Source organism: Phalacrocorax carbo, chromosome 5, assembly GCF_963921805.1.
Source record: "Phalacrocorax carbo chromosome 5, bPhaCar2.1, whole genome shotgun sequence".
Lineage (NCBI taxonomy): Eukaryota > Metazoa > Chordata > Aves > Suliformes > Phalacrocoracidae > Phalacrocorax > Phalacrocorax carbo.
The window spans coordinates 21,084,212-21,109,585 of NC_087517.1; the positions used below are offsets into that span (position 1 = coordinate 21,084,212).

Here is a 25,374-nt window from a genome sequence, read left to right on the forward strand (position 1 = left end):
AGGAAGGAATCTCCTGTCCCCATAAAGGAAGAAAAAAAACCTGAAACACCCAAAACCCAAGTGTTATCTTCAAGAGCGCCTCCCACAGTAAAAGCAGATGGGGAAAGACCACTTTAACTTCCAAATGGTTAAAATCACAATGGTTAAGATGCCTTAGGAATTGTTACAATTATTCAAAGTCCCTAAGCATGATCTATTGGAAAGGCGTTTTGAAAAGAAGTAGTAGCACATTGAGGTTTAAGATTCCGCAAAACAGGATTTTCTCCAACTAACGAGTACTTTAAAAACTGAATGAGGTAAAAATAGCTCAAGGAAGGCGCCAAGGATGGAATTAGTGAGGCTACTTTGTAGTTTGGGTGGAAGGAGAAGACCAAAATTGCAGGCAAGGGGAAGTGAGAGACCATCAGAGGATACAGAAAAGTATGTCTGGAGGCTTCATAAAGTAGATGGAGAAAGCAATAATTCTCAAGTCTGGGAACCTAGGGGCAACTTTCAACACACATCGGTATCTGACCTTTGAGGAATTAAGTTTCTGAATTAAAAACAAAAAAAGATGAAGCCCAGATTTCTGTCACAGCTTCAATTTCTGATTTTACACAAACTCCTGAAAATATCAGAAATTCCACTTCTGGAAATTCTACCTACTACACAGTCGCCATCAACTAACGCACGCCTTGTTTGTCTTGCAAACTAAAGAACTAAAAAGACACCCATCCATCCATGCAAATAACTTCTATGCTCTCAAAGCCAGAATGGTTTCACATTTAATTCTGCACAACATGCATTTTTAATGAAAAGAACAAAAGGTTTAAGTCCGCAGCTAGTAGTGAAGAAAGATGTAACTCATTTTTGCCTGAAGGTGTTACAACCCAGTAGGATGAGCTGTAAACGTTAGTTTTCTCAACTTTGTTACTAACAGACATTTTGGCTCCTCCATTTTTTTTAGGAGATCCAGAGACAAAACATTATTCCTCCCAAGTAAAAAAATGCTTTCAGCATTGCTGTGATGACCACAGCTGAACAATAGATACCTCATTAGATTACCTTCCACCTGCAGTATTACATCCAGTTGTTTTCTCAGTCTAGTCTGACACTAGAGAAGGACTGTACTGGGTTTTACAAAGGTCACAAGCAATACAATCATACCTCAACATATGGTAAAATAGTAAATGACAGAACCCAGACTTGACCCACTATTCTTCCCTAATGCCCTTCTAATTACCTTGAGACCTACACACAAAACCTACCGGGGCAATAGTAACACAAAGTTTGCACTGCTACCCTACTGATGCTCCCATATACTGGAACATTCTTATTTAGCTCCCTTTACTCAGCAAAGCTCCCAGCACGTCAAACTGGGGAAAAAAACCAGTCGCATTGGGCGCAAGAAATAATATAAAACCAATTCATTTTATGAAAATTCTAGAAAAAGCAGTCCCTCCAGGCAACTTTGTCAATAATGTGTTTGTATTATAGGGACAACTGAATGAAAAGATGCTTATGCCTTTCCCACAGCAAAACATTTAAAAGGTATCTGCTAAGAGCCCCTGTCCAGAGCCTGAAGGTCTGACATGAAAGCCAGGTAAAATACCAAAAGGGAAAATTAATTCCCAATAGGACACCAAGGCCCATGAAAAGAACATGATTTTTAAAACAATAAATCAACATTCAGGAATATTAAATTGAAAATAGATTTGACTTTAAAGGATATCCACGTTTCTAATGCTGTTATTTTGAGATGGAATGGTGGGTTGTTTGGCCGTTTTTTATATATTTTTATTTTTTAATTAAGGAAGTATCACTTTTTAGGAGAGACATAGGGCAAAGAAAAACTGTATCATTGTTGGTATTTGAGAGAAATTCAAGCTCACAGCACTTGTTTAGCACAGAGTAGCTGTTTGCATTGTTTGGGGAGGAAGAAAGGTTGGTTTGTCTGTCTGTTTTTAAATAAGACTGATCTATGTTTTCCAAACCAAGTTAACAATTGGTTACTGTTACCTCCAGAACAAAACAAAACTCAAAGAAACGTGCAGAAAGGATTTTTAAAATACAGCTGAGAAAGTACAGCTTGGAAGCTATTTCTTCAATGAAAACCTCTATAAAACTAAAGCTTCCAACAACACCAATGCTTTCTCACAGAAGAAAGCTTATACCTAGCTAAAAATATTCATATGCTCTATTTTCTTTAACTGAAAATAGCAATCCTGACAACCCCAGTCTTGCAGCACAGTTGACATACATGCAAGCTCCCCAGGGAGACATTTCATACCTAGACTAGGGATCCATCCTTTAACCACCTACAGCACTTTGATCATTTACAACCACCAAAAGATACATATAAATGTATATGCCCCTGCTGTACTGGATAACCTCCTAGCAAATAAAAAACAACTCCAGGAACTCCCGATTCTGTAAAGGTTTCCACTTCTGATGCATAAAAAAATGTCCCTTATACTATGAAAAAAAATGCACATTTATCCACCCGTCCATCACCATGCAGATTAAGTCAGAACACATCTACGGGAACTCCCATTAGTAACTGTTTAAGTTTACTTTCATACAAAGAGTTCCATTTTTAATTGTGGTACCTTACCGCGCAGGAGAGACTTCAGGTGAGATCTCAAGTTTTTAACTGCCTGTTACAGCTCAAATCAGCAGGGGGTGGTTTTCCCCCTTGAACTCTCCATTGTCCCATGCTGTACAGTCAGTTTCCTTTTCATTGTGCTAATGCTGGGCATGGCCACAGAACTCTACAGGAGTCTAGGAGCCAACATCTCGGCTTCTTGTGATCCTCTAATGCCCTGACGTCAACCCTCCGAGTTTTAGAGCAGTACATAGTGACAGCAAATGCTCACAGTAAAGAGCAACTCTTTCTCAAACAGCAGGCAGCTACGTGAACTTAAGTCAGAGTAGCAGGTCAGCTGTTGGGGAAGCAAGTGAGAGCCAGGTGAAAAGGAAAGAAAGCACACAAGCAGCTCTGTTTTAACTTGCAAGCAGCCATAAAAGAGATCACCCAGCATTCATCCCTTGTATCTACTCTGTTAACAGAGCAACTCATCGTACTGACTTGTTAATTTCTAGGGGGAAAAAAAAAATATTTAGTTGAGCAGGCACTAACATTGTTACAACTCCCATGGCTGGCTGGATGATTTGGCATCTGCTGCTCCCCAGCACACATAAAACTGCAACAGTGGCAGCTAGAAACAACAGCAATCAAGCTAGAAAAACTTGCATGCATAAAAACTTTCTTCAAAGCTAGGGTCAAGGAACTCAGAAGCAGTACCGGACTTCACGAAGGAAGACCGATTTAAATGTTGCCAGACTACAGGAGAAACCATTTGTTTGTGACTTTAAAATATTCCTAGTGAGTTAATTAATCTGACAGATGACAGGAATCCTGTAAAGATCTCCAGTTTCCTCTGGAATCTAAGCTTTCGGACCCCTACAGTGGGCTCTCTTCTTCTTCCACCCAACACAGATGCACCTACTCAACATAAACAGTGATCTTCAGGTTTACATTAACACTGCAAAATCTCCTTTAAAGTTCACAAAAAAATATCCAGTAACAATAGAAAGAAAAGAACCTATCCTAAGATAACACCAAAATGTACCTTCCAGTCTCAAGCACTTTTTCCCCCTCACATGCTTTTCATATCTCACTAACAACTAGCTCTCACTTTTCCTTTTCGAAGGATACCATCACACTTAGACAAAGCTTTGAAATCACTCTGCTGATTTCTCTATTTGTGTATTACCATCCCACACATTTTTTCGCCCTAGCATCCACATTCCTCAACCCCCTAATGTTTCCTTGATCTTTTTCCCACAGCAACACACTCCAACAGTGAACATTACCACTGACTACCCGATAGGCACACAGCTATGACTTCAGACTTGATGAAGTTTGAGTAATCAAACCAGCTTTTAAATATAACATTCAGATCATGGCACCACTGTGTCATGCAACTACTTGATGTTGCCTTGCTTAGGGCAGATACATACATTAAAAAGAACAGCATAATCACCTCAAGAAGTATTAGGTGTATCTTCAGAACTCAGTTGGCAAATTAACCCCTGGAATGATTAACATTCAAGTGGCTCCTGACGGGGATCCACCCACAAAGTAGCTAACTCCCTGCTTCAAACATCCAGCAAACTCTATGGTCACAAATTCTTGAAGTTCTTTCCATTTTGTTATTGCTCAGTTAGTTGATCAGGGTCATGGGGGTGAGAAATAAATGAGCTAACTATCACGAAGTCTTCAGTCTAAGAGATAAAGCACATCTAAGATTGGACTACTTGTTGGACCCATGTCAGCCTAACTTCTAGATATCCTAGATAGTGCTACCGTTTAGTATCACAAGCACAAAAGCTCTTGCATTTTACATATATATATACACACACAATATACTTATACAATACTGTAGTATACAGAGCTACAGCTATTACCAGCCGCTAATTCACTGCAAGGCAAAAATGTAGTTTTGGCCCTGACTTAAATTTCACCAAACTGAGCAAATTTAGACACACGGCCCGCCCTCCCCCACCCCACCCCACCCCCGATCTGCTGCTGTGGCTTGGCAACACTTGGCTTGAAGCTATCGCTACAGTTTCTGTCCCACCCCACACTCCACAACAGGGAAGACTTTCATTTATACTTGAACAAACCTGTGGCTATGTCATAAACTGACTCAACTGACAACATGAAAGAAAGGAAGAAAGCTTAAATCAGTATTCTAAGCTTGACGCCAGACACTTTTCAACACTGAGCCACAGCTGAAGTCTCCCAAGATCCGTAATCTGAAAAGATTTGATAAAAACTCAACGGTTGCATACACAAGAGAAAAGCTAAATTTCTTGTTCTTTCTGAAAACATCTCTCACTTCCTCAGACAGCCCTAACCATGTGGAAAAGACTTCTCTCCTGTTCTTCTTATTAAACTTTTCAAATGCATTCACCAGGCCAAGGTAACAGGGAATGGGAGCACGAACACACAACGAGGAGTGCTTCCCACAGTAAACTAACCAAAGCTCAGTTTGACTCTGCCCTCCCCTAATACAACCATCTCTGCTTTCAGCCCCTGGAGAGCAGCTCTCTCCCCTAAGCATGTTTTCACTAGACACACAAACCAAAGGGGATTTGCGTAGGTAAGGCAGAGCAGAAGCTGTTATTTTGAAAGTAAGCATATAACTTTAAATACGATTTAAGGGAACAAATTAAATAATGTAAAATTATCAGAAACTGAATAGAATTTAATTAAAAGGTGGACCTCAATGTGCATTCTAATATTTCAAAGGAAATCAATCTTCCATTTACCAAAATCCAAATTTGCTCCAATATTTTAACAGCTTATTAACTTAGAGTACCGTTCTTCATGGTAGAAGCCTGTGTCAACTAGTGAAATCTACTTGGTAATGTAAAAATTTATCCACTCCAGGGTATAGGACGGCTATCCAGCAACAGCAGGAAATCTGTGTTTAAGAGGCAGGATACCAACCACAGCCACTTTTCTTTTTTTTTTTTTTAAGTATTAAACCACACATTTTCCTATCAATCCATAACACAGCCAATACATAAAGCCAATTCAGCACTGTGATGAACAGGAGGAGACTGTGTCAACTGGCCTGGCAGGAGCACGCTGCACATTAAGTGCTGCTCAGACTCGAAGCAAGACAGATGAGCTATAAAATGCCTTAAAAGTAGGTCCAGCCAAGTTTCTTCTGCTACTAGAAGAAACTATGTGTCATGTCCAGCCAGTTACTGGGCACACCTCCTATTCACCGTAATCCAGAAGATTCCAGCCAGTTACTGGGCATGCCTCCTACCCACCACATTAAAAAAAAAAAATCCAGGAGAGGCTGTTTTTAAAAATCTTTACTGATTTACTTTGATTGTATGGTGAGAATAGCACTGGCACATACCCCTGCATTTTTTTCCCCAAATTCAAGCAAACATTTTTAACCACAACCGGTTTTAGTAAACAATTTTTCAACAAGAAAGCAATCCTGCATGCAAAAATGGTGTCTTTGAGGATATAATTACAGGATCCTTTCCCAAAGCTTGTCCCCATAGAACTGATAACAGAATTCCATATTGAAGAGCCACCGATGATTAAGTTATATGTAAGTTCCAAGGCTAAACATACATCAATGCCTGAAAACTTAAAAAACACCCTCAGCACCTCTAGCCTTCTTGGCAGTTAGCATAAATAGACTTTCTAAGCTGTGAAGAGTTACTGGTAATTACACCACATAACTTCAAACAGTAATTTAAGAGCACACTTACTGAGGAACAATTTTCAGCTGCAGATTAACAACATTCTCCACCTGGATAGACAGGTTAAAAAGAAATACAATGCAGTATCATATATTTGGTAATTCGTTTAAAGAAAGTTGTTACTTCAACTTAACTTCTTCCCAGATTGCACAATGTTTCCTATCATCTCAGAGGGAGAACTGCAGGACTGCTTACTATTCAAAAACGTATCTGGGGAATCATTTTCAGTAACCTGGGAGTTGCAGTTTTTGCTGGTAAACCCAGATTTTTACTCAAATCCAGTGCTTGGATGAGCAAATGAGATCACCTTCAGGAAATAATAAAGACTGACAATAAAGAATTCTTGTAGTAAGAAGAAAGGAACGGAAAATTGATTTCCTAAGTACCAAATTATATGGGAACAGCTGATAAAAGACCTGAAAATATATCTATCTGCAGGCCTAACACAAATAAGCACTTCTGTTAGCTACATGTTTTTCAAAACTGAGATGTGAATGCTGACAGATGCTTGAAGTCACATTAAGGGAACAGACTACTTTTCCTGACTTAGAGAAGTCAAGCAGCAGCCAAAATTCAGCATAACCAACAGCTTTACAGCAGGTGATAGGCCCAGAGAAGCTGTCAGAGCAACCAAAATTGTAATTGTCCTTTTTTGCTTGTTTTCATGTTCCTGTAAATGTGATGGCCTTCAAGGCGTACTGTTGTAGTCACTTCCTAACCTGGTATTATGCTCTGTTATCATATGCTCAGTCCTTTCAACCGTGCTTACATACCCAAACTCCTAAAAAGGCAGTGATTATCTATACTGTAACTATACACTCTACATCGATCAACAACAGAAATGTCACTTTTCAATGGCCACACATAAAAGTGGAACTGCCACAAGGCCCTAAGTGAAAAAACACCCCTCCTCTACGAGTCTTCCCTATTCCCTACAGCCACGGTTTCAAGCAGATCTGGTTGATACTGCAAATACCACAAAACATCACCATCAACTGCAGCTGTTTATCTTGTATTCACTTGGTCAGAAATTCAATGAATCAATTTTTGCATATAATATGGAAACTTCGAGAACGTCTTGGTGTTAAAATAACCCACACTCACCATGCATTTTGCCCATTCTATTTACAGATAGCTCCAGCAATCTTGTCAGTGTTTTGAATCCCTCAAGTTCCTGCTGAAGTTGTTCAGTGAATTGGTTTTCTTCAAACATACCTCACTGCTTAACTCAAAGGGAAGCCCTCCTCCTCCTCCTCCTGATCTACAACGGGGGTACTTAACTGTAAAAACACCTTCTTTAAAGTTTTCTGACAGATTATAAGCAATTCGTCAGAGGAGCCTAACATTTACAAACAAACCCTTTTACTTCTCCCGACAGATGCTGATTGTTTGTTGTTTTTTTCCTTCTCCCGTGTGGGCAGTTACCAAAGCCCTTGGAAGCACCCAGCTCCCCACACCGCCGCCGCCACTCGCACACCTCACAAGGGGTAAATTTCGCCATGCCGAGATTTCCCAGAGCAGCCGACCCCGACAGCGAAGCGCTCCCCGACGGGTGCCGCACCGGCGGTGTGTGGCACCCCGCGGCGCGGCGGCGGCAGCCGGACGGCGAGGCCGGCGGGCAGGTCACGGCTCGCCCCTGAGGAAACGGCGCCGGCAAGGGGCGACCGCCCAGCCCGGCGCTGCAGCCCGCAGCCGCTGCTCAGCCAGGATCCGCCGGGGAGGGCGCCGGCCCCCGACGGGCTGGTCGCGCCCCGCCCGAGGGGAACCAGCCGAGCTGCCGTCGGGTGCAGCGCTCTGTCCGCCCGTTCCCGCCGCTCCGGCAGCCGTTTAACGGTCGCGCTGCTGCCTCTGCCCCCCCGTTACCGGCTCGGCCCGGGCGCGGCCGCCCCGCGGAGCTTCCGCCGGGCTCCCGCCGCCGCCGAAGCCGGGGGAAGGGGCGCGGGCACCCTCCCGCCGCCGGCTGCCGCCCGAACGCCGCACCTCGCAGCCGGAGGCGCACGGCACGGGCCTCCCCGCTCCGAGCTGCCCCCTCGCACCTCACCTCACCCGGCCTCGGGCACGGCCCGCCGCGACGGCGGCTCCCCCTGTGGAGCCGGGGGGCGGCCCAGGCCTCCCCCTCCGCGGGGAGCCGTGCTTACCCTGCGGGCGGCGGGGCGGCCGCCGGCTGAGCGCTGCCATCCATGCCGGCGGCCGGGAGAGCGCAGGTCGGCTCTCGGGGTCAGGGCGGGCGCAGCCGCTGGGACCCACCCCCGTAGCGCCTCAGCTCGGCTGGGCTGGGCTCAGTTCGGCTCCCCACCTCACCTGCTCGGGGCGGGCTGAGGAAGGCGGCCCCGCTCCGCCGCCCCCGGCGCCACCTTGACCCCGAGCCCAGCCATTCCCCCGCTGTTTACAGCGCGGCCATGGGGCGTCTTCCCGGAGCGGCGGCCGCGGCCACGCACACAGCACCGCTGAGCCGCCTGCGCCGGGGCGGCCGCTCGCTGAGCCGAACCCTGGGCGGAGGTGGGAAAAAACCCACAAAACGAAAGAAAAACAAAATAAAAACCCCACAACCAACCACACACAAAAAAAAAAGCCAAACAAAAAAAAAAAAACTTCGCGGCGAGAAACTTGAAACGCGGAACCTTCGCGTTCCGCGGGGAAACAGAGGCTCCCTATTCCCGTCCCGGCTCCTCCCTCTCCCGCCGCCTTCCCGCCCCCTCACCCCCGGCTCTCCCGCCAGCGGCGGCCGGACGCCCGCCCGGCGCGGGGGCTCGGCTCCGCTCTGCCCGGCCCCGGCGCCGGCCCCGGGCGCGGGCTGCCAGCGACCAGCGACCAGCGGGGGCAGGGCCGCTCCTCTCGGCTGGAATTTTCCTCTCCCCGAGCGGAGCGTCCCGGCAGCCGCACCGGGCTCAGCCCTTCCCCATTCCAGCCGCCAGGGCGCGGGGCGAAACCCCTGCAGGTGGGGGGAGCGCGGGGGCAGGGGCGGCAGTCGGACCCCGCGGGGGAATCCCGCGCCCTCTGCTCGGCGACCGACGCTCGCTCGCCCCGTGCCCGCCGTCGAGCGCGCCGGGGACTCGTCCCGGGTGCGTTCCTTGAAGTTCCCTTGCAGCCGCCCCCGGCTCCCCCTGCCCCTCGCCCCCGGCCGCCGAGCTGGCTGCAGCGCAGCCGGACCCGCTCGTGTCCCGGGTAACCAACCGCCGGCGCTGAGCGTGGTTGCAGCTACATCTTCAGTTTGCTCTTAGAGCGTGACGGCACTTCAGCCGTTTCTGTGTGACAAGCTGCTCCTTCGCAATACCTGCTGAGCAGATCTGGCAGTACGTGCTACTTACCCGTGTCAGCCCAGAGCGCCTTTCCAGCTGTGTCCTGTAAAATACACGGTAAAATACAACTCTTTATAGAGGTAATGTTTTGGTCAGTGCTTCACAGAAATCAAACAATAGCCAACGACAAAGCACATAAACCTTTCAATTTTTTTTTCCTTAGGGAAAAATTAGGGCATTGCAACCTAGGCTAAATGTCCTTTTTCTGACTAGTTCTAAGATTAAATATCTGGAAAAAAAATATTATAACTATTACATGTTAATATTATTCATAATATGGACATTGTCTAATATAACACTGTGTATAGCATAATACAGATATTGTACTTTAATAACATTTTCCTTGTCCCTGTATGCCCTTCTCAGTTGTACTGTGCTTCTTCAATAAAGATTTTCTTCTGCTTTCATTTTCTGCTCTTCAATAGGGATTAAACAACCCTGAAGCTGCTTGTTTTGACAGACCCTAGAGGTTGTTCACACCCTCAGTAACCACATGCCATTTTCAGGCACGCCCCATTAATCTGCTCATGTTTCTTAAATACAAAAATTAATCGCTGATGAGTCAGATGGATTTTCTGTGGTCTGGTTTTCAAAGAGATGGTGTTCAACAAATTGATCAATAAGGAGAATCTCAGGAACAATCCCACTGAAGACCTTATGTAAGTCTCTGTCCCTTTTTCTCTTTTGACAGGCTACTTTCTATTCTCACGCTCCTCAAATTGTGCAGCCACTTCCTAAATTAGGATGAAGGCTGACAAATAATTCCGTTGTATGTTGACTGTTCCTGCAGTAAGGGCAGGGTAGCTTTCTGTATTCAGAGCATAGCCTCAGTTTAAGTACAAAAGAACTTCATGCTTCCGACCAGCTACTTCTTGGGCAAAACCATTGACTTCATCTTCTAAATGGTAAAGAAACTCATATGTTGCGAAGGTGTGAGATGATTCAATGCTACAGTGCTGTTTCAACTGAACAGCCATCGTAGCTGATCGTATGTTAGAGTAATTACAAAAACTGGTGTGATGTTGTCATCCCTTCTAACCAACTTCACTGGACCACCAACAGATAAGGAACTGTAGTACCATCCTCTTTAAAATCTCATTTGAAAATTACTATTTGCTATAGTCTAATTCTTTTGGCAAGTACTAATGCCATGAAGATTGCAATCTATTGAATAGCTTACATGGGCTAATAATAGAAACTCAGCAATGCCAGGGTAAAAAGTTACATCAGGGAAATAGCCTAAAAAAATTGTTACTGGTGGCAATTTCCAACAGAGACAGGGGAATTATCTATAAAAGCAGTTCACTGACTATTGCCAATCTCACTTAAGAGGGGAGAGGTTATGCTTGTCTTCTTATGCTGCCACTACTTTTTGTCAAATCTCGGTGTTAACATGTCTGAAATGCTGAGCACTCGAAACATTGTAGGCTTTAAACTTGAGTGCCTACGGACAGTGTTCTGGAGTAACAGTTTTATGATGACTAGACTTAAAATAGTGGGTTTTCTGAGATACTGGAGATACCATTTTCCCTAGGGGTCTCAGTTTTTAAAAACAAATTCTAGACCCCTGTGGCACTTTGTTTTTTAACAATAGAAGATCAGTTCTGTGTTTGAGTTTCATAACACGTTGACAGAGTCAAACTCTCCTTTTTTATATTTCTTTTTTTAAAAAGTTCATAACTTTGTCCTGATCTCAAAATGATGCTCATACAAAGCAAATGTAACTCATACACAATAAACAGAAGGCTGCAAGAAGGAATACCAAGTCAATGGCCTATCAATACACTATTCATGCCTCCCCAATTGAGCAGTCAAAATAAGGAACATTTAAAGAAAAGTCCCCTAGCTTTTTCAAGCTGATCTGTGAAGATATCATCGTAGCAGTTAACAAAGTGGCAGGTTATTAATTGCACAGTTGCAATAATGTCATCCTTTGTCTGTGGTTTGAGGTAAAACAATCATTTAGCTGGAGGCATTAATCCGCGTGACAAGTCGCCACCCACTGCACTCAGTGAATGTACTTGGTGCCATTGTATATTCAGTATAAATGTTTGCCGATTAATACCCAGTTCTCATTACTGTTAGCATAACCTTCAAGTTATGCTTGTAGTGAGAACTGTTAATTCCAAATGCTATTTGAAGGAGAACCTCAAACTTAGGTAGAGACGTGGCGTTCCAGGCAGCTTACTAAGTATGGGGTTTTCCTACAAGTTAAATTACTAAAAACAAAGTCCTGCTTGTTCTGAAAAAGCAGTAATATCCCATGGCATTTTTCATAACAGTTTGGAGTTGTCCTAGATGGCTTTGGGAAACTCTCCATGCCTCCACCCGCATGACAGGATAGTGCTGGTGGTTGCTCTCCTCTATTCAAGAGGTGCCAGACATTCAGAATACAAATATTTTGGGATGAAAGATGCTTTAGAAACGTAATAGACCATATGACTTTCAAACAGGTATACCCATTATTGCCCGTGGTGAAAGCTATTAGAACTGTTAATAGGCCACAGGAGTCTTATGATATTTTTCACTATTGTAAAGGTCTGTTTACAAGGTCTGTCTTTTTAAATGTGTTCATATATGCCAGCGTATTAGTGGCATTTTGTGATTTAAGGATGTAACCTGAATGCTCCGTTAATGTAAATTTGGACATAGAAAATCATACTGTATCACACAGTAGTTGTTTTGAATAATATTGTGCAATGTAGGTGTGAAATAGAATATGGAACTGAAGGGTGTTTTCCTTGTTAAATTAATTTTATGATGCATAATTAAAATATATTAGAAAGCTGAGCTGTTTTATTCTGCCAGTATAGCAGAGGTGATAAAAATCAGGTTTTTACCCTTATAGTATAGACGTAAAACAAGGAATTATATGACTTTTGCTTTTGTTTAAATGAAAGCTAAATCTGTATGTAATTTTGTCTACAGATCAGGCAATCAGCTTACATCGCATCCTGTTGAACAGTTGCCTTTTCTGTGTTTGCATTCCAGCATGTGGGTGAGGTTTTGGGAAGCATGCACACACATGCATATAGCCACTGAAAGTATTGCTGTAGGCACAGGGACAGGTTTTTGTGCCCATTTAAGCTGTGTGCTTAATTGAAGAACACTATCCACATCTCATCCATAAATACACCAGAGGAATGTAAGTATTTTGTTAACACCTTTTTTTCTGAGGAGCTCAGGGAGCATTTTCACATTACGACCATAAAGAACTTAAAATTATTATTTCTGATTCTCATGTTAAATAACCTCAGTGCCTGGAGATTAAGCAATTTGCTAAAATCACAGCTAGTTAACAGCACAACTGGGATGCCACTACTGTATATCACAACTAGTTGTATTCTCTACTTTCACCAGCAGATGATCTTAAAGAAAATTGGATTACAATAAAAAAGGCATCTGCCTGGGTGGATCCTAGATTTTTAAGTACTTGGAAAATTATAAAACCGGTTTTAAAATTAGTAGGCTCCAAATTTGCATCACAGACTTACCAAGTAGGGCACTGATACATGGATTTGCTAAACATCTGAGCGTAAAGACATCCTGTACAATATGTTGATGGTTTCAGTTTATGGTAGGGCTACTGATACTTTTTAAAATTAGAATAGAATAGAATAGAATAGAATAGAATAGAATAGAATAGAATAGAATAGAATAGAATAGAATAGAATAGAATAGAATAGAATAGAATAGAATAGAATAGAATAGAATAGAATAGAACAGTTCAGTTCAGTTCAGTTCAGCTGGGGGGGACCTACATCGATCATCTAGTCCAGCCACCTGACCACTTGGACTAGTTGATTGTTGAAGTGCAATGGAGTGTATAAAATAATGATTTGTCTCCTCTTACACAAGGGAAAACTAGAAAATAGTTCATGTTAGGACTGTCCCATCTATGTGACCCAAAGTAATATTAAAACTACCCTACCAGGTTTACTATTTAGCCTTTGTGTCCAATGTTATATTTTAATTATTTATATGTATGTCATATCTATGCTGGCCATCTACACAAATACAGGTTTCACCGTGAGAAGGAGATGGATGACATTATTCTAAATTGTAAGCAATGCAGTTGGCTGTTTAACACTTTGGCCTGATAGTTGAACTACAAATATGACTACAAAAGGTACCCCATATACCATCAGATATAGGACTAAGGAATTTTTGCCTTTTATAGAGGGTTTTCCCAATAGTTGCTACTACGTATAATCGTAAATGTGGGGTCAGATCCAAAATATTTTCTTCTTTCATTAATACTGTTGAAACATATTTTGCTCCTAATGTGTACATTATAGGCATTTACTTTCTTAGAGAGACATTGTCCTCTTGGATCATATTTAAGATTAGCACGATCCTACGATCCATTCCCATTGCTACCGTTATGTTTTTACTCCATTAGTGTTTTATTTTTGCCTTTGGATCATCAAGGTGAATGTTTTACCACACTACATGTCACGATTTGTAAGTTATTTTGCTTGTTGAACAGTATTTTTGGGAATGCATTAAATAACAATTAGTGAGGCATTCATGTGGGATAACTTTGCACTTGAGTAATATTAGATAGCTTCAGATGATGCAGAGTAGTGAGTGATTTAAGATATAAAATCACATATGCCCTGAAGTATCCTGTTGCTATGTTAATTATTTCTTAAAGCAGCTTTGTCTAATGCTTTCAAATGTTAACCACAATAGTTGCAATGAAGGATAGATAAGAGTGAATTTAAATGTTAATCTTACCTAGGGTTTAGAAGAAACAAGTTCACTAAATTACTATCATGCACTACATTTACAAATTATGAATGTTCATATATAACTCGGAAAGTATGCTGTGCAAAAATCCTCAGTGCTGAAGTCTGTACAGTCTAAACACTAAAAAACACTTATGAAGAAAACCACCTTTGGAAAAAAATACATTAATATTTGTTCAAGTGATAAATAATGCATTAGCTTACATCTTAATGTATTATAAAATAAAACTACAAGAAACATAATCTCCTTTTTCTATTACAAAAATACACTTAGATCCAAAAGAGATTTAGGAATTTCTTCAACAGAGATACAGAAGAAGTAGCAATAGCTAAGCTATCAGTAGAGGAGTTACCTTAGGTCGTGAAAGCTATATTGCTGTGGTTGTACTGTATCATGAAAGCAAGATATATTAGCCCAGGAGAAACTATGCTGCACAAATTTGTATCTCTTGGTACTTTAGCTAGCTCACTCAGAACTATCCTGGGTAACTTTACAGGGCTCAGGCTTTCTGAATAACACAAAATTGAGAGGAGCTGTTGACACTCTCGAGGGCAGAGAGGCCTGGCAGAGGGATCTGGACAGACTGGAGAGCTGGGCAATCACCAACCATATGAAGCTGAACATGAGCAAGTGCCAGATTTTGCACCTGGGGCACAGCAACCCTGGATGTACACACAGAGTGGGGAACGAGAGGCTGGAGAGCAGCTCTGCAGAGAGGGACCTGGGGGTTCTGGTCAATGGCAAGTTGAACATAAGCCAACAGCATGCCCTGGCAGCCAAGAGGGCCCACCGTGTCCTGGGGTGCATCAAGCACTGCATTGCAGCTGGTCAAGGGAGGGGATTGTCCCACCCTACTCTGTGCTGGTGCAGCCTCACCTTGAGCACTGTGTGCAGTTTTGGGCACCAAAGTACATTAAGGATATAAAGCTACTGGAGCGTGTCCAGAGAAGGGCCACAAAGTTGGCGAAGCGCTTAGAGGAGAAACCGTATGAGGAGCAGCTAAAGTCACTTGGTTTGTTCACCCCAGAGAAGAGGAGACTGAGGGGAGACCTCATTGCAGTCAGCAGCTTCTTCACATGGGGAGGAGGAGGGGCAGGCGCTGGTCTCTTCTCTCTGGTGACCAATGTTAGGATCCAAGGGAATGGCAGGAAGATGTGCCAGGGGAGGTTTAGCTTGGATATTAGGAAAAGGTTCTTCACCCAGAGGGTGGTGGAGCACTGGAACAGGCTCCCCACAGAGGCAGTCATGGCACCAAGCCTGACGATATTCAAGAAGCACTTGGACAATGCCCTCAGAGACATGGTGTGAATTTGGGGTTGATCCGTGCAGGGACAGGAGTTGGACTTGATGATCCATGTGGGTCCCTTCCAACCCAGGACATTCTGTGGTTCTATGATTCTATGGACATCCTCTGAGGGACCAGGTACATTTAGGTGGAATCTAGTGCCATATGTTAAGATGCTTTTGAAGCATTGAGAGGGAGTTAAATACCTCACTCGGGTGTTATGAAATGCGTGCTCTGATTAGACAACTGAATAAATGGGGAGGAGAGAGGGAAGAGGCACTCCTCCTCTGGAATGCTAACAAAAGAAGAGACATTGCTCTGTGTGCAGCACGCTTATTCAGGTGAGCTTCAGGGACCTACTGCAGGAACGGACCCCACAACAGAGCTCCAAAGAGAAGTATTTATCTTGTCTACTTTAAACACAAGATGGTACTGAGATGTTCAGCAGAGGCAGATCCAAGATAATTCTGGTCACATATGTGCACGCAGTGAATTCTAGGGATCTGGAGAAATCTGTTTGTCAAAAGAAAAGGCTCATGCCACCTTCAAATGGTGGCAGTTTCAAGAATACCACACTGCACCAAGTTCCATTTGAGTCACACCGTAGGCACATAATGCCGCTTCATAGATCCAGAAATGATTAGTGCTCTAAGCTTTTAGACAGCTGGATTTCTTTTACCAATAAACATTTGAATAAAAGTCATGAAGAGACACTTACATAAAGGTTTCAGTCAGAGTACCTGGCCGAGTTTACCAGCTGTGATAGTTTTCACAACCTTTTCAAACACATTTTCTGAGTACGTCAATTATTTCTATGATTCTAAGAAGCAAGAACGAACACGGATGGGAGCTCAAGGCTGTTTATTACAGCTGAATTTGGCTTTATGTCTAGTATTTGCCTCACTGGGGGAGATGAAACATCGGTTGCAGACATTCTTTGAGGTCTTCAGCTGAAAATTATTATTGATCTGAGTTTGAGAATTTGCATAAATAATTTCAAGTCATTTCAAAGCCCAGCTTTGACTGTTTCTTTTCTGCAGTTTGCTAGTGTCTCCTTACAGAATTACCTCATTAGTGAGCATCTATGTGTAGTCAACACAGCTTGTGCAGACATGTCAAAGACAGTTTGAAACCAGCAGCTCCGTGAAGCTCAGCATGGGCGAACGACTCATTTTCAGAGCCAGATTTCCTGGAGAATGTCGAAGCTTAATTCATTATGTCTTTGGCTATGCTTAGCAGCAGTATGCGGGACAGGATAGCTCAAGGGTAGCACAAGTATATTCTCTGGTATGTATGCACCAGGATATATATCACTGTATCTGCCCTGGCCCTGTAAACAAAAGATGGTAATTGAACAGCAGTCTCACATATAACAATAAGCCCATGGCAACACAGACTAAGAACATGTCTAGCCTTTGTGTGTGTGGTATAAAAACATAACTTTTATGCATACCTATTTGTTATTGATTTAACAAACTGCAGTGTATATATTCAGCATCTTGAAACACTTCTAATTTAAGCAGTTAAGTTTTAGCTAAGTTTAATTTTATTTAAGTAATGCATGGAGCATTTTCTATTACTAGTTTTCCCATTTTTAAATTGAGGGCTTGTGTCCATACACACTCTTCCTGGAGTCAGAGCTGCTGTTATTTCATTTTTCTTCCCTCTAAACTGCTATGCTGAAGTCATGGCTTACTACCCACTGAGTATGGCATGGATTGGAAAGTTTCATTCTCATCTTGACTCAGTCAGGAGGGGGAAAAAAAGGCTTAACAATCTAGTTTGGTTTTGTTCTGTTTACTATGGCAGAAAAACAAATATAATGATACTTAGAATTCCCACATGCTAATTACTATGTATACATGCAGCAGTTTACGTTTTACATTGCTTTTTACTATATATTAACATCTATTAATTCACTCCAGTTAAGTACTGTGTACTAATCAGAGACAAAGGTTTCATGGAACTGGCCAGATATTTTCATTAAAAATAAAGTAAAAAAATAAACAACCTAGGCTAGAGCTTTAAATGCTCCATGTGGAACCAGCAAACAGAAATGCTCTGAGCTCAACCAGTTTGCCTTGGGCATTAGACTGGATTTAGAAGGCTGTGCAATGTTTTATGCATAGCAGTCCAACGGCACACTTAAAACATTTGAAAAGTCAACTTTTAAGTAGCTCGTTAAAGATATCTTTAACCTTTCACTTTGAAAAGAAAAACCCAATTAAATACAACAAAAAGATTTTGAATGCATCAGTCAGTCCCACTCCATGAACAATGTGTAGCTCCAGTGTCACATGTTTATGCCAGGACAAGTGAAATTGCCATTGTCACTCTGTACTGGAGCCGATGGCCACTCAGCTGCTATAACAGCACTGCAGCTATTTCTGACTTTGTGGAATGGGGCCAATGTTCTTCCCAGAAACACACGTTAGAAAATTAAAAGAGCACCAGTTTTATCTCCCCTATCTCTTCCTGGAGAAGACTGGGCAAGTTAATGGAAAAGAAATCCATCAAGAGTTATTAAATACAAAGCACCATCTCTGGCTCAGGAAGTTCCTGAACCACAGATTGCTTGATGATAGAAATTTGTGGAAGTATATATGCTTTCCCTTCATTCATGGTGTTCCCTCAACCTCCATTTTTGGACATTGTCTGAGTCAGGATACCAGGCTAGGTAAGACTTTCAGTCTGACATAGAGAGGCCATTCTTATGTTCTGAGGTTCTTTAGATGTATTTGGAGGTCTGACTTTAAAACAGAAAGGCCTCATTTTTTTAATAAAGGTAAAGGAGCTATAGATAGCTGTGGTTTCTTTGAACCTACTGTAATTATTTTTTCAAGATTTTGCCTTCAGTCTTATTTTTTACATTGTAATGCACCACACCTTTCAAGCATTAGGCATTGAAAGAGCTGGTAAAGGCAGGTTGGTGGTGTTGGAAGGTAAATTATAGCTCTGCTGAATGGCTTGCTTGGTTTAGAAGCTCTGTGTAAAGTGGCAATGCTGAATGGCCTTATTAACAACTCTGAGGCCAGTGTGTGTGAAAGTGATGGCACTGGGACAAGGAGATGTTTTATCTCTCCCTAGCAGTGTATGAAATGCTTATTGACCTGGTTGAACCTTAAAAGTCAGCCCATTATAGTCAGATACAAGTTCTTGGGCTTCATTCCCAGCTAAGATTCACAAAGATAAACATGTATATACTAATTAAATTCATCTGAGTCTATTTAGGCCAAACAGTTAAAGAGAAAAGCTTGAAACGGTGTTGGGGTGCCCAGATGCAGAAACAGGAGAAAATAAGGGGAAATAAGAGTCACCCTAAATAGTTTGTACTCTTTTATTTTACTACTTATGAAACTGCATTTGAGAAATCAGCAGCTGTAGACTCTGCTCAACATGATAGCAATTTGGGTTGAGTCACACAACCATTTTTCAAGTGAACTAACTCTTGTTTCTTGATTTTACAGACAGAACACTGCTGCATAACCCATTTTAAGTAACTCAAGATGCACCTTAGAAAATCTTTTGCCCAAGGACAGAAAATTTTTGAAACATTTAAAGTGAATGATAAGAGACAGGGAGATAAAGCTGCATGATGGCTCAGGACATAGATTCCTGTGAGGGCAGAAGGAAATTGTATTAAAACATAGACTGTGATTATCAACATTAAAAGTAAACTTGACATTTTCAGCATAAAATATGAAGACTGAGATGAGAGGAAGAGAACCAAGAGGTAAAAATGTCCGTCAAGGCATGGAGGTACAGGACCATGAAGGAACAGGATCAGATTCATGGCATAAGTAAAAATAACATTCTAGGGCTGTACAGATGGTTAACCTTGTATACTAAGACTTTAATCCCCAAGTCACTGTCCTCTCCAGATCAGAGTGACTATTAGACTAGACTATTTGCCATAATTTCTAGCAAATAAACTATTCCTTTTTTTTTTTTTTACTTTTTCAAGGCACTTTTTTTCCACTTCATGTGCCACTAATGAAAAAATACTGAGTCCATAAAAGAAAAGTGCAGTACAGGTTTTGCCATTATTTCATTCTTAGTCAAGAGTGAGAGTTTAATGCTGGTACTCTTCAAGGTCTGCGCTCCAATGACTTTGATATACTGTCTGAGTCAGGAAATCATGTTTGTTACTGTCCTAATGTATGAAAAGTACAAAAGCAAAGTGATACAGCTTCATCAAGCAGCTATCATTCCTAAGTAAACCTGAAAGGTAGTGAATGTGAATCTGGATTCAGGTCTTTCAAACTGAAATGGCAGAGAAAACTAAATTTCTAATTATCCAGACTACTGCGATTTTGGTTGGAATTACTGAATGCAAAATGAAATTATTTTTGCCCATGTTTTTTCAATAAAATAACAGATTTTTAATCCTTCTTATGATAAAATTACATTGTTACAGAATAAATTTGTAACTGATAATAAGTAAACTCTAGTTCATATTTAAACCCGTGATAGTTAACCTGAATACACCTTTATTCAGTTAATATGATGCTGATGAATTGCAAGTGAGACTAAAAGCAAACAATAAAAGTGAATCTGTTATATTCTGAGAGTCAAGGAGTCACAGAAACATGTATTGCTTCTCCAGGAAAACATCACAGAAATTACTCTCTACAAAGAAGAGAACCTACTCTACTCATTCACCAATGCAGAACAGTCAGACACTGCGCATGAACTTCAACTCCAAGGGGAAGATCCTTTGTGATTCTTAGGGGTGAAAATTTACCTGATATTTCAAGGTTCAAGCATAGGTGTTTTCAAGGTTTTCTACCATTCAGGTTAAGAAGTCTAATTTTTCAAAGGTCACAGATATTCAAGTTCCCCTTTCTCATTAAATTAGTTCACAAAAGCAGGTAAAAAACAGGACTTAAATAGGGATCACCTAGATGGGGAATAATGGGGAAGGAGAAATTATCTTAAACAATTTCAAATGTATGTGGAAGCTTTTTCATTTTTTTCTTTATTTTTCCTAATAAATTGTATTATTGTGGACAACATGTACCTTGCTTTATACATGGCATAATACTATATTGTATACTTTTTATTTTATTTAGACTTCCAGTCCTGATGCTACTTACAGCAGTCTTTTCATGCATAGTTTATGACAGAGATTTTAATCAGAAGCCTGTTCACCTGCACGAGGCAGACAGCTGGAAACTGTTGTCCTGTCTTCTGAGTGAATTTGTACCAGGATTTCCATCTGTGCTATATACGTGCCTGGAAGGGTACCAATAACAATTACTGATCATTGCAAGGATCATCCCTAACTGATGGCTCTTTCCATGTAATTTTCTAACACATTGCACAGTTTTCTCTAAGTTCAGAGAAAGATTTGAACCACAGTGCTGAAGGAGAAAAAACAAAAAGCCAGGAGGCAGATTTCAGAGCAACAATTTTGTAATATATTGAAGTTCTATCCTTACACATGTCCATTTTTCTAGTTTTAACTGAGTCTCTCTCGTAAGTCCAAATTAAATCACGAGATATATTCTGAAAGTTACTTCTGTGAAAGAATCATAGACGTCTGGGGCCTGTGATAAGAAAGCACACTGCAACCTTCAACAAAATATAAAATGGGGGAGAGAGTGAGGGCAGCGTTCAGAATTCGTTATCGCAGCCACTGTGAAGAGAATCTTCTTTTAAGAGCTGTAGCAATTACATGTAGCTAACTGTTACGAACAGGAACTCAAGTTGTAAACTGTTCCTTAAAAAAAAAGACTAAAAATCACAGAATCACAGAGTGACAGAATAGTAGGGGTTTGGAAGGGACCTCTAGACATCATCTTGTCCAACCCCCCTGCTTGAGCAGGGACACCCAGAGCAGGGGGCACAGGACCACGTCCAGGCAGGTTTTGAATGTCTCCAGGGAAGGAGACTCCACAGCCTCCCTGGGCAGCCTGTGCCACTGCTCTGGCACCCTCACAGGAAAGAAGTATTTTCTCATATTGAGGTGGAACTTCCTGTGTTCCAACTTGTGCCCGTTGCCCCTTGTCCTGTCATTGGGCACTATTGAAAAGAGTCCAGTCCTATCGTCCTGACACACACCCTTCAGATATTTATAGGTATTGATGAGATCCCCCCTCAGTCTTCTCTTCTGCAAGCTGAACAAACCCAAGTCTCTCAGCCCTTCCTCATAAGGGAGATACTCCAGTCCATTGGTCATCTTGGTAGCTCTCTGCTGGACTTGCTCAAGCAGTTCTCTGTCCTTAAACTGAGGGGCCCGAAAGTGGACACTGTACTCCAGTTGTGGTCTCACTAGGAGAGAGAAGAGGGGGATGATAACCTACCTCAACCTGCTGGCCACACTCCTTTTAGTGCAGCCCAGGATACCATTGGCCTTCTTGGCCACAAGGGCACAGTGCTGGCTCATGGTCAGCTGGTTGTTCACCAGCACTCCCAGGTCCTTCTCAACAGAGCCACTTTCCAGTAGTTCAGCCCCAAACCTGTACCAGTGTGTGGGGTTGTTCCTCTCCAGGTGCAGGACCTTGCACTTGCTCTTGTTGAATTTCATGAGTTTCCCCTGGGTCCAGCTCTCCAGCCTGTCCAGGTCTCGCTGGATGGAAGCACAGCCTTCTGGTGGATCAGGCACTCCTCCCAGCTTGGTATCATCAGCAAACTTGCTGAGGGTACACTCTGTCCCTTCATCCAGGTCACTGATGTAGAACAGGACTTGACCCAGCACAGACCCCTGGGGAACACCACTAGTGACAGGCCTCCATCCAGACTCTGCTCTGTTGATCATGACCCTCTGAGTTCTGTTGCTGAGCCAGTTCTCTGTCCACCTCACTGTCCACTCATCCAGCCCACACTTCCTTAGCTTGTCTGTGAGGATGCTATGGGAGACAGTGTCGAATGCCTTACTGAAGTCAAGAGAGACATCAACTGCTCTCCCTTCATCAACCCAGGCAGTCACTCCATCACAGAAGGCTATCAGGTTGGTCAAGCATGAGCTTCCCTTGGTGAATCCATGTTGACTGTTTCTGATAATCATCTTGTCCTCTACCTGCCTGGAGATGACCTCCAGGATGAACTGCTCCATCACCTTTCCAGGGATGGAGGTGAGGCTGACTGGCCTATAGTTCCCCAGGCCCTCCTTCTTGCCCTTTCTGAAGATGGGAGTGGCATTTACTTTCCTCCAGTCCTCGGGCACCTCTCCTGTCCTCCATGACCTTTCAAAGATGATGAAGAGTGGCTCTCCATCACATCTGCCAACTCCCTCAGCACTTGCAAGTGTATCCCATCAGGGCCCATGGATTTGTGAGGATCTAGTTTGCATAGGTGATCTCTGACCCAATCCGATGGCAAGCCTTCCTTTCTCCAAATTTGTCCTCTCTTCTCTGGGGGCTGAGATGCCTGAGGGCCAGCCTTAGCAGTAACAACTGAGGCAAAGAAGGCATTCAGTAACTCTGCCTTCTCTGCATCCTGTGTCACCAGGGCCCCTTCCTTGTTCAGCAGTGGGCCCATTGTGCCCCCAGTCTTCCTTTTGCTGCTGATGTATTTAAAGAAGCCCTTCTTGTTTTCTTTGACATCCCTCGCCAGATTTAATTCCAGGTGGGCCTTGGCCTTCCTCGTCGCACCTCTGCATACCCTGACAACAATCCTATATTCCTCCCAAGTGGCCAGTGCCTTTTTCCACATACTGTGCACCTCCCTCTTCCATCTGAGTTTCTCTAGAAGCTCTTTGCTCGTCCATGCGGGTCTCCTGGCTCCTCTGCCTGACTTCTTCCTCCTAGGGATGCAAAATTATGAAGCTTTCTCTGATGACTGTGCAAGTCAAATATCATCTAGGTAAAAAACAAGGGTACAGCACAGAAAAGGACTCCATGTTCAGTATGATATGACAGAGAACACCAGGATTCTGTAATGTGCTTAAATCATGACAACTTTAACTTGATGCTGCAAAGAAGAAAGTTAAATAATATTTCTGAAATCCTTCCATGCAACACAGCTTACTCCTTGTGTTTGGAAAGGGGTACTCCTTTGTCTGGAAAGGCAAACCTGCCTTTCCAGAGATATCTCCAGGTTGCACCAGTTACCAGTGGGTACCACACATTGCAAAATGCCATAGTAGATAGCAATCTGATTAGAACTGTAGCAGTTCATTTGCAAACAGTCTACTTCAGTTACAGATTAACAGAAATTATTTAATTTATTGAAGGAGAAAAATAGTAGCTGGTAAAAGTAAGGTATGGAAAAAGACATGCTGGAAATTAGAGGAAAACCTCAGGACCTGATTGTAGTATATGTTTTAGCTTTTGCATACAGCTTTTCATTTTTATGTGAGAAGTCTCATCAAGACCAAATATACTTTCCAGAGCTTATTAATGGTTTCTCCTTGTCCAATGAAAAAACACGGTGATTTTACTGACTTGTAGAAGTCACCTGAACACCTCTTAAGTCAGGCCTCAAATTTACATGGTAGGCATGACAAAAATAGGAACTATTTAGAATAGTGGAATTATAATCTAATCTATTAAACTTTTTACGATTGCCACCATGGAACTGGTGGTAAGGGAATGGGGTGGTAATGCATTTTCCCACTTCTGCTAGAACTCTTACTCCTTGTCTGCTTCAGGATCTACTTCACCAGCAGATCCTGCTTGAATAGTACTTGTGTTTAATCTGCAGTATGTGAAACAGAAAAGAGGAATAATAAGATGGGTAGAATCCCCTGCCAGCCTTGCAACAAACAGCAAGTTCCAACAACTCCTCCCGTCCTTCCTTTCACTACCCAGAGGCATACAAAACGCAGGTAACTGTTGCAATTTAATCTCTGTAGCAACATCTGACACAGCAGACCTGAGAGTATTTTTGTATTCCCATACCTAGTGCACTAGGCATCATAAACCTAATTTACTAGAATAACCCATTGTAAGGATGGGGGTATTTTACAGGAAGAGATCTCTGTGTCAGCCAGCAAGAACAACTTTCCTGAATTTCTTCCACCCGGCAATCACTGTAACTCTAATCACTTTTCAAATTGTAAAAGCTCATAAACGATTTTATTGGAAGTGTGAATACGCAGAAAGGCCTCTCTAGTTAAAATATGGTTGGAAGCAGCAAGTCTTAGCACACCATCTGCGGTGATTGCACTCAAATATTTATTATGTAAGTTCCACTAAGGAATAATCAATAAGCTTTGTCAGAGAGCTGATGAGAATTCAGAGGAGAAAGCTGTGTGTCAAGCAGCTAGTGACAGTATAAAGAGACTACAGAAATATGTGCATCCAAGGGGAGAGCTGTCAGGCACTTAGAAGTTGGAATATAGCATTCAGTCACTCTCAGTTTCACGAACACGCGCTGGATTATTACATGAAAGGAAACTGCAGTTCTAGCGATGCTGTGTTCTGCAATACAGGTACGTCTGCTGCCAAAGATGACCTTCCTGCCAAGTGCCTTATCCGCATCTCAGTGCCTCAGTGATATACTTCACAGTCACTTTGACATAATGAATACAGACTTCCTCAGAATACTGTCTTACAGCTTGTGATAAGAATGAATGCCCAGAAGCAGAATGATTAGCCTCTAGAAGAGGCAGAACCTCGTCTTGTTCCTGTTTCTTAAAGCTCTATTCTCAACTGTTACAGACTGCTAACTTTCTAACAGTCATCTCTTCCAGAGCCATCTAAAGATCAACAGCTATCTCATGAATAGGAAGTCAACTGGTCTGTGCTTCAGCTTGTTTCTTCTTGTGCTGAAAACAGCATTGATAACACAGGGGTGTTTTCGTTATTGCTGAGCAGG

General features: G+C 42.4%; 1 protein-coding gene across 5 annotated transcripts in view; it reads right to left on the reverse strand.

The window, feature by feature from the left end:
• The window catches only part of COBLL1 (cordon-bleu WH2 repeat protein like 1), a 91,549-nt gene extending 82,601 nt beyond the window's left edge, over window positions 1-8,948 (reverse strand). For 2 of the 5 annotated variants that reach the window (XM_064451485.1, XM_064451484.1), the window contains exon 1: window positions 8,415-8,525. In XM_064451485.1, the coding sequence (XP_064307555.1) occupies window positions 8,415-8,458 (44 nt within the window). In that variant the 5' untranslated portion in view covers window positions 8,459-8,525. Of the gene's footprint in view, window positions 1-7,380; window positions 7,719-8,414; window positions 8,526-8,577 lie in introns of those variants that run through there. The other 3 variants (XM_064451483.1, XM_064451486.1, XM_064451491.1) reach the window with 3 other exon arrangements.
• Between the last annotated feature and the right edge of the window lie 16,426 nt (window positions 8,949-25,374).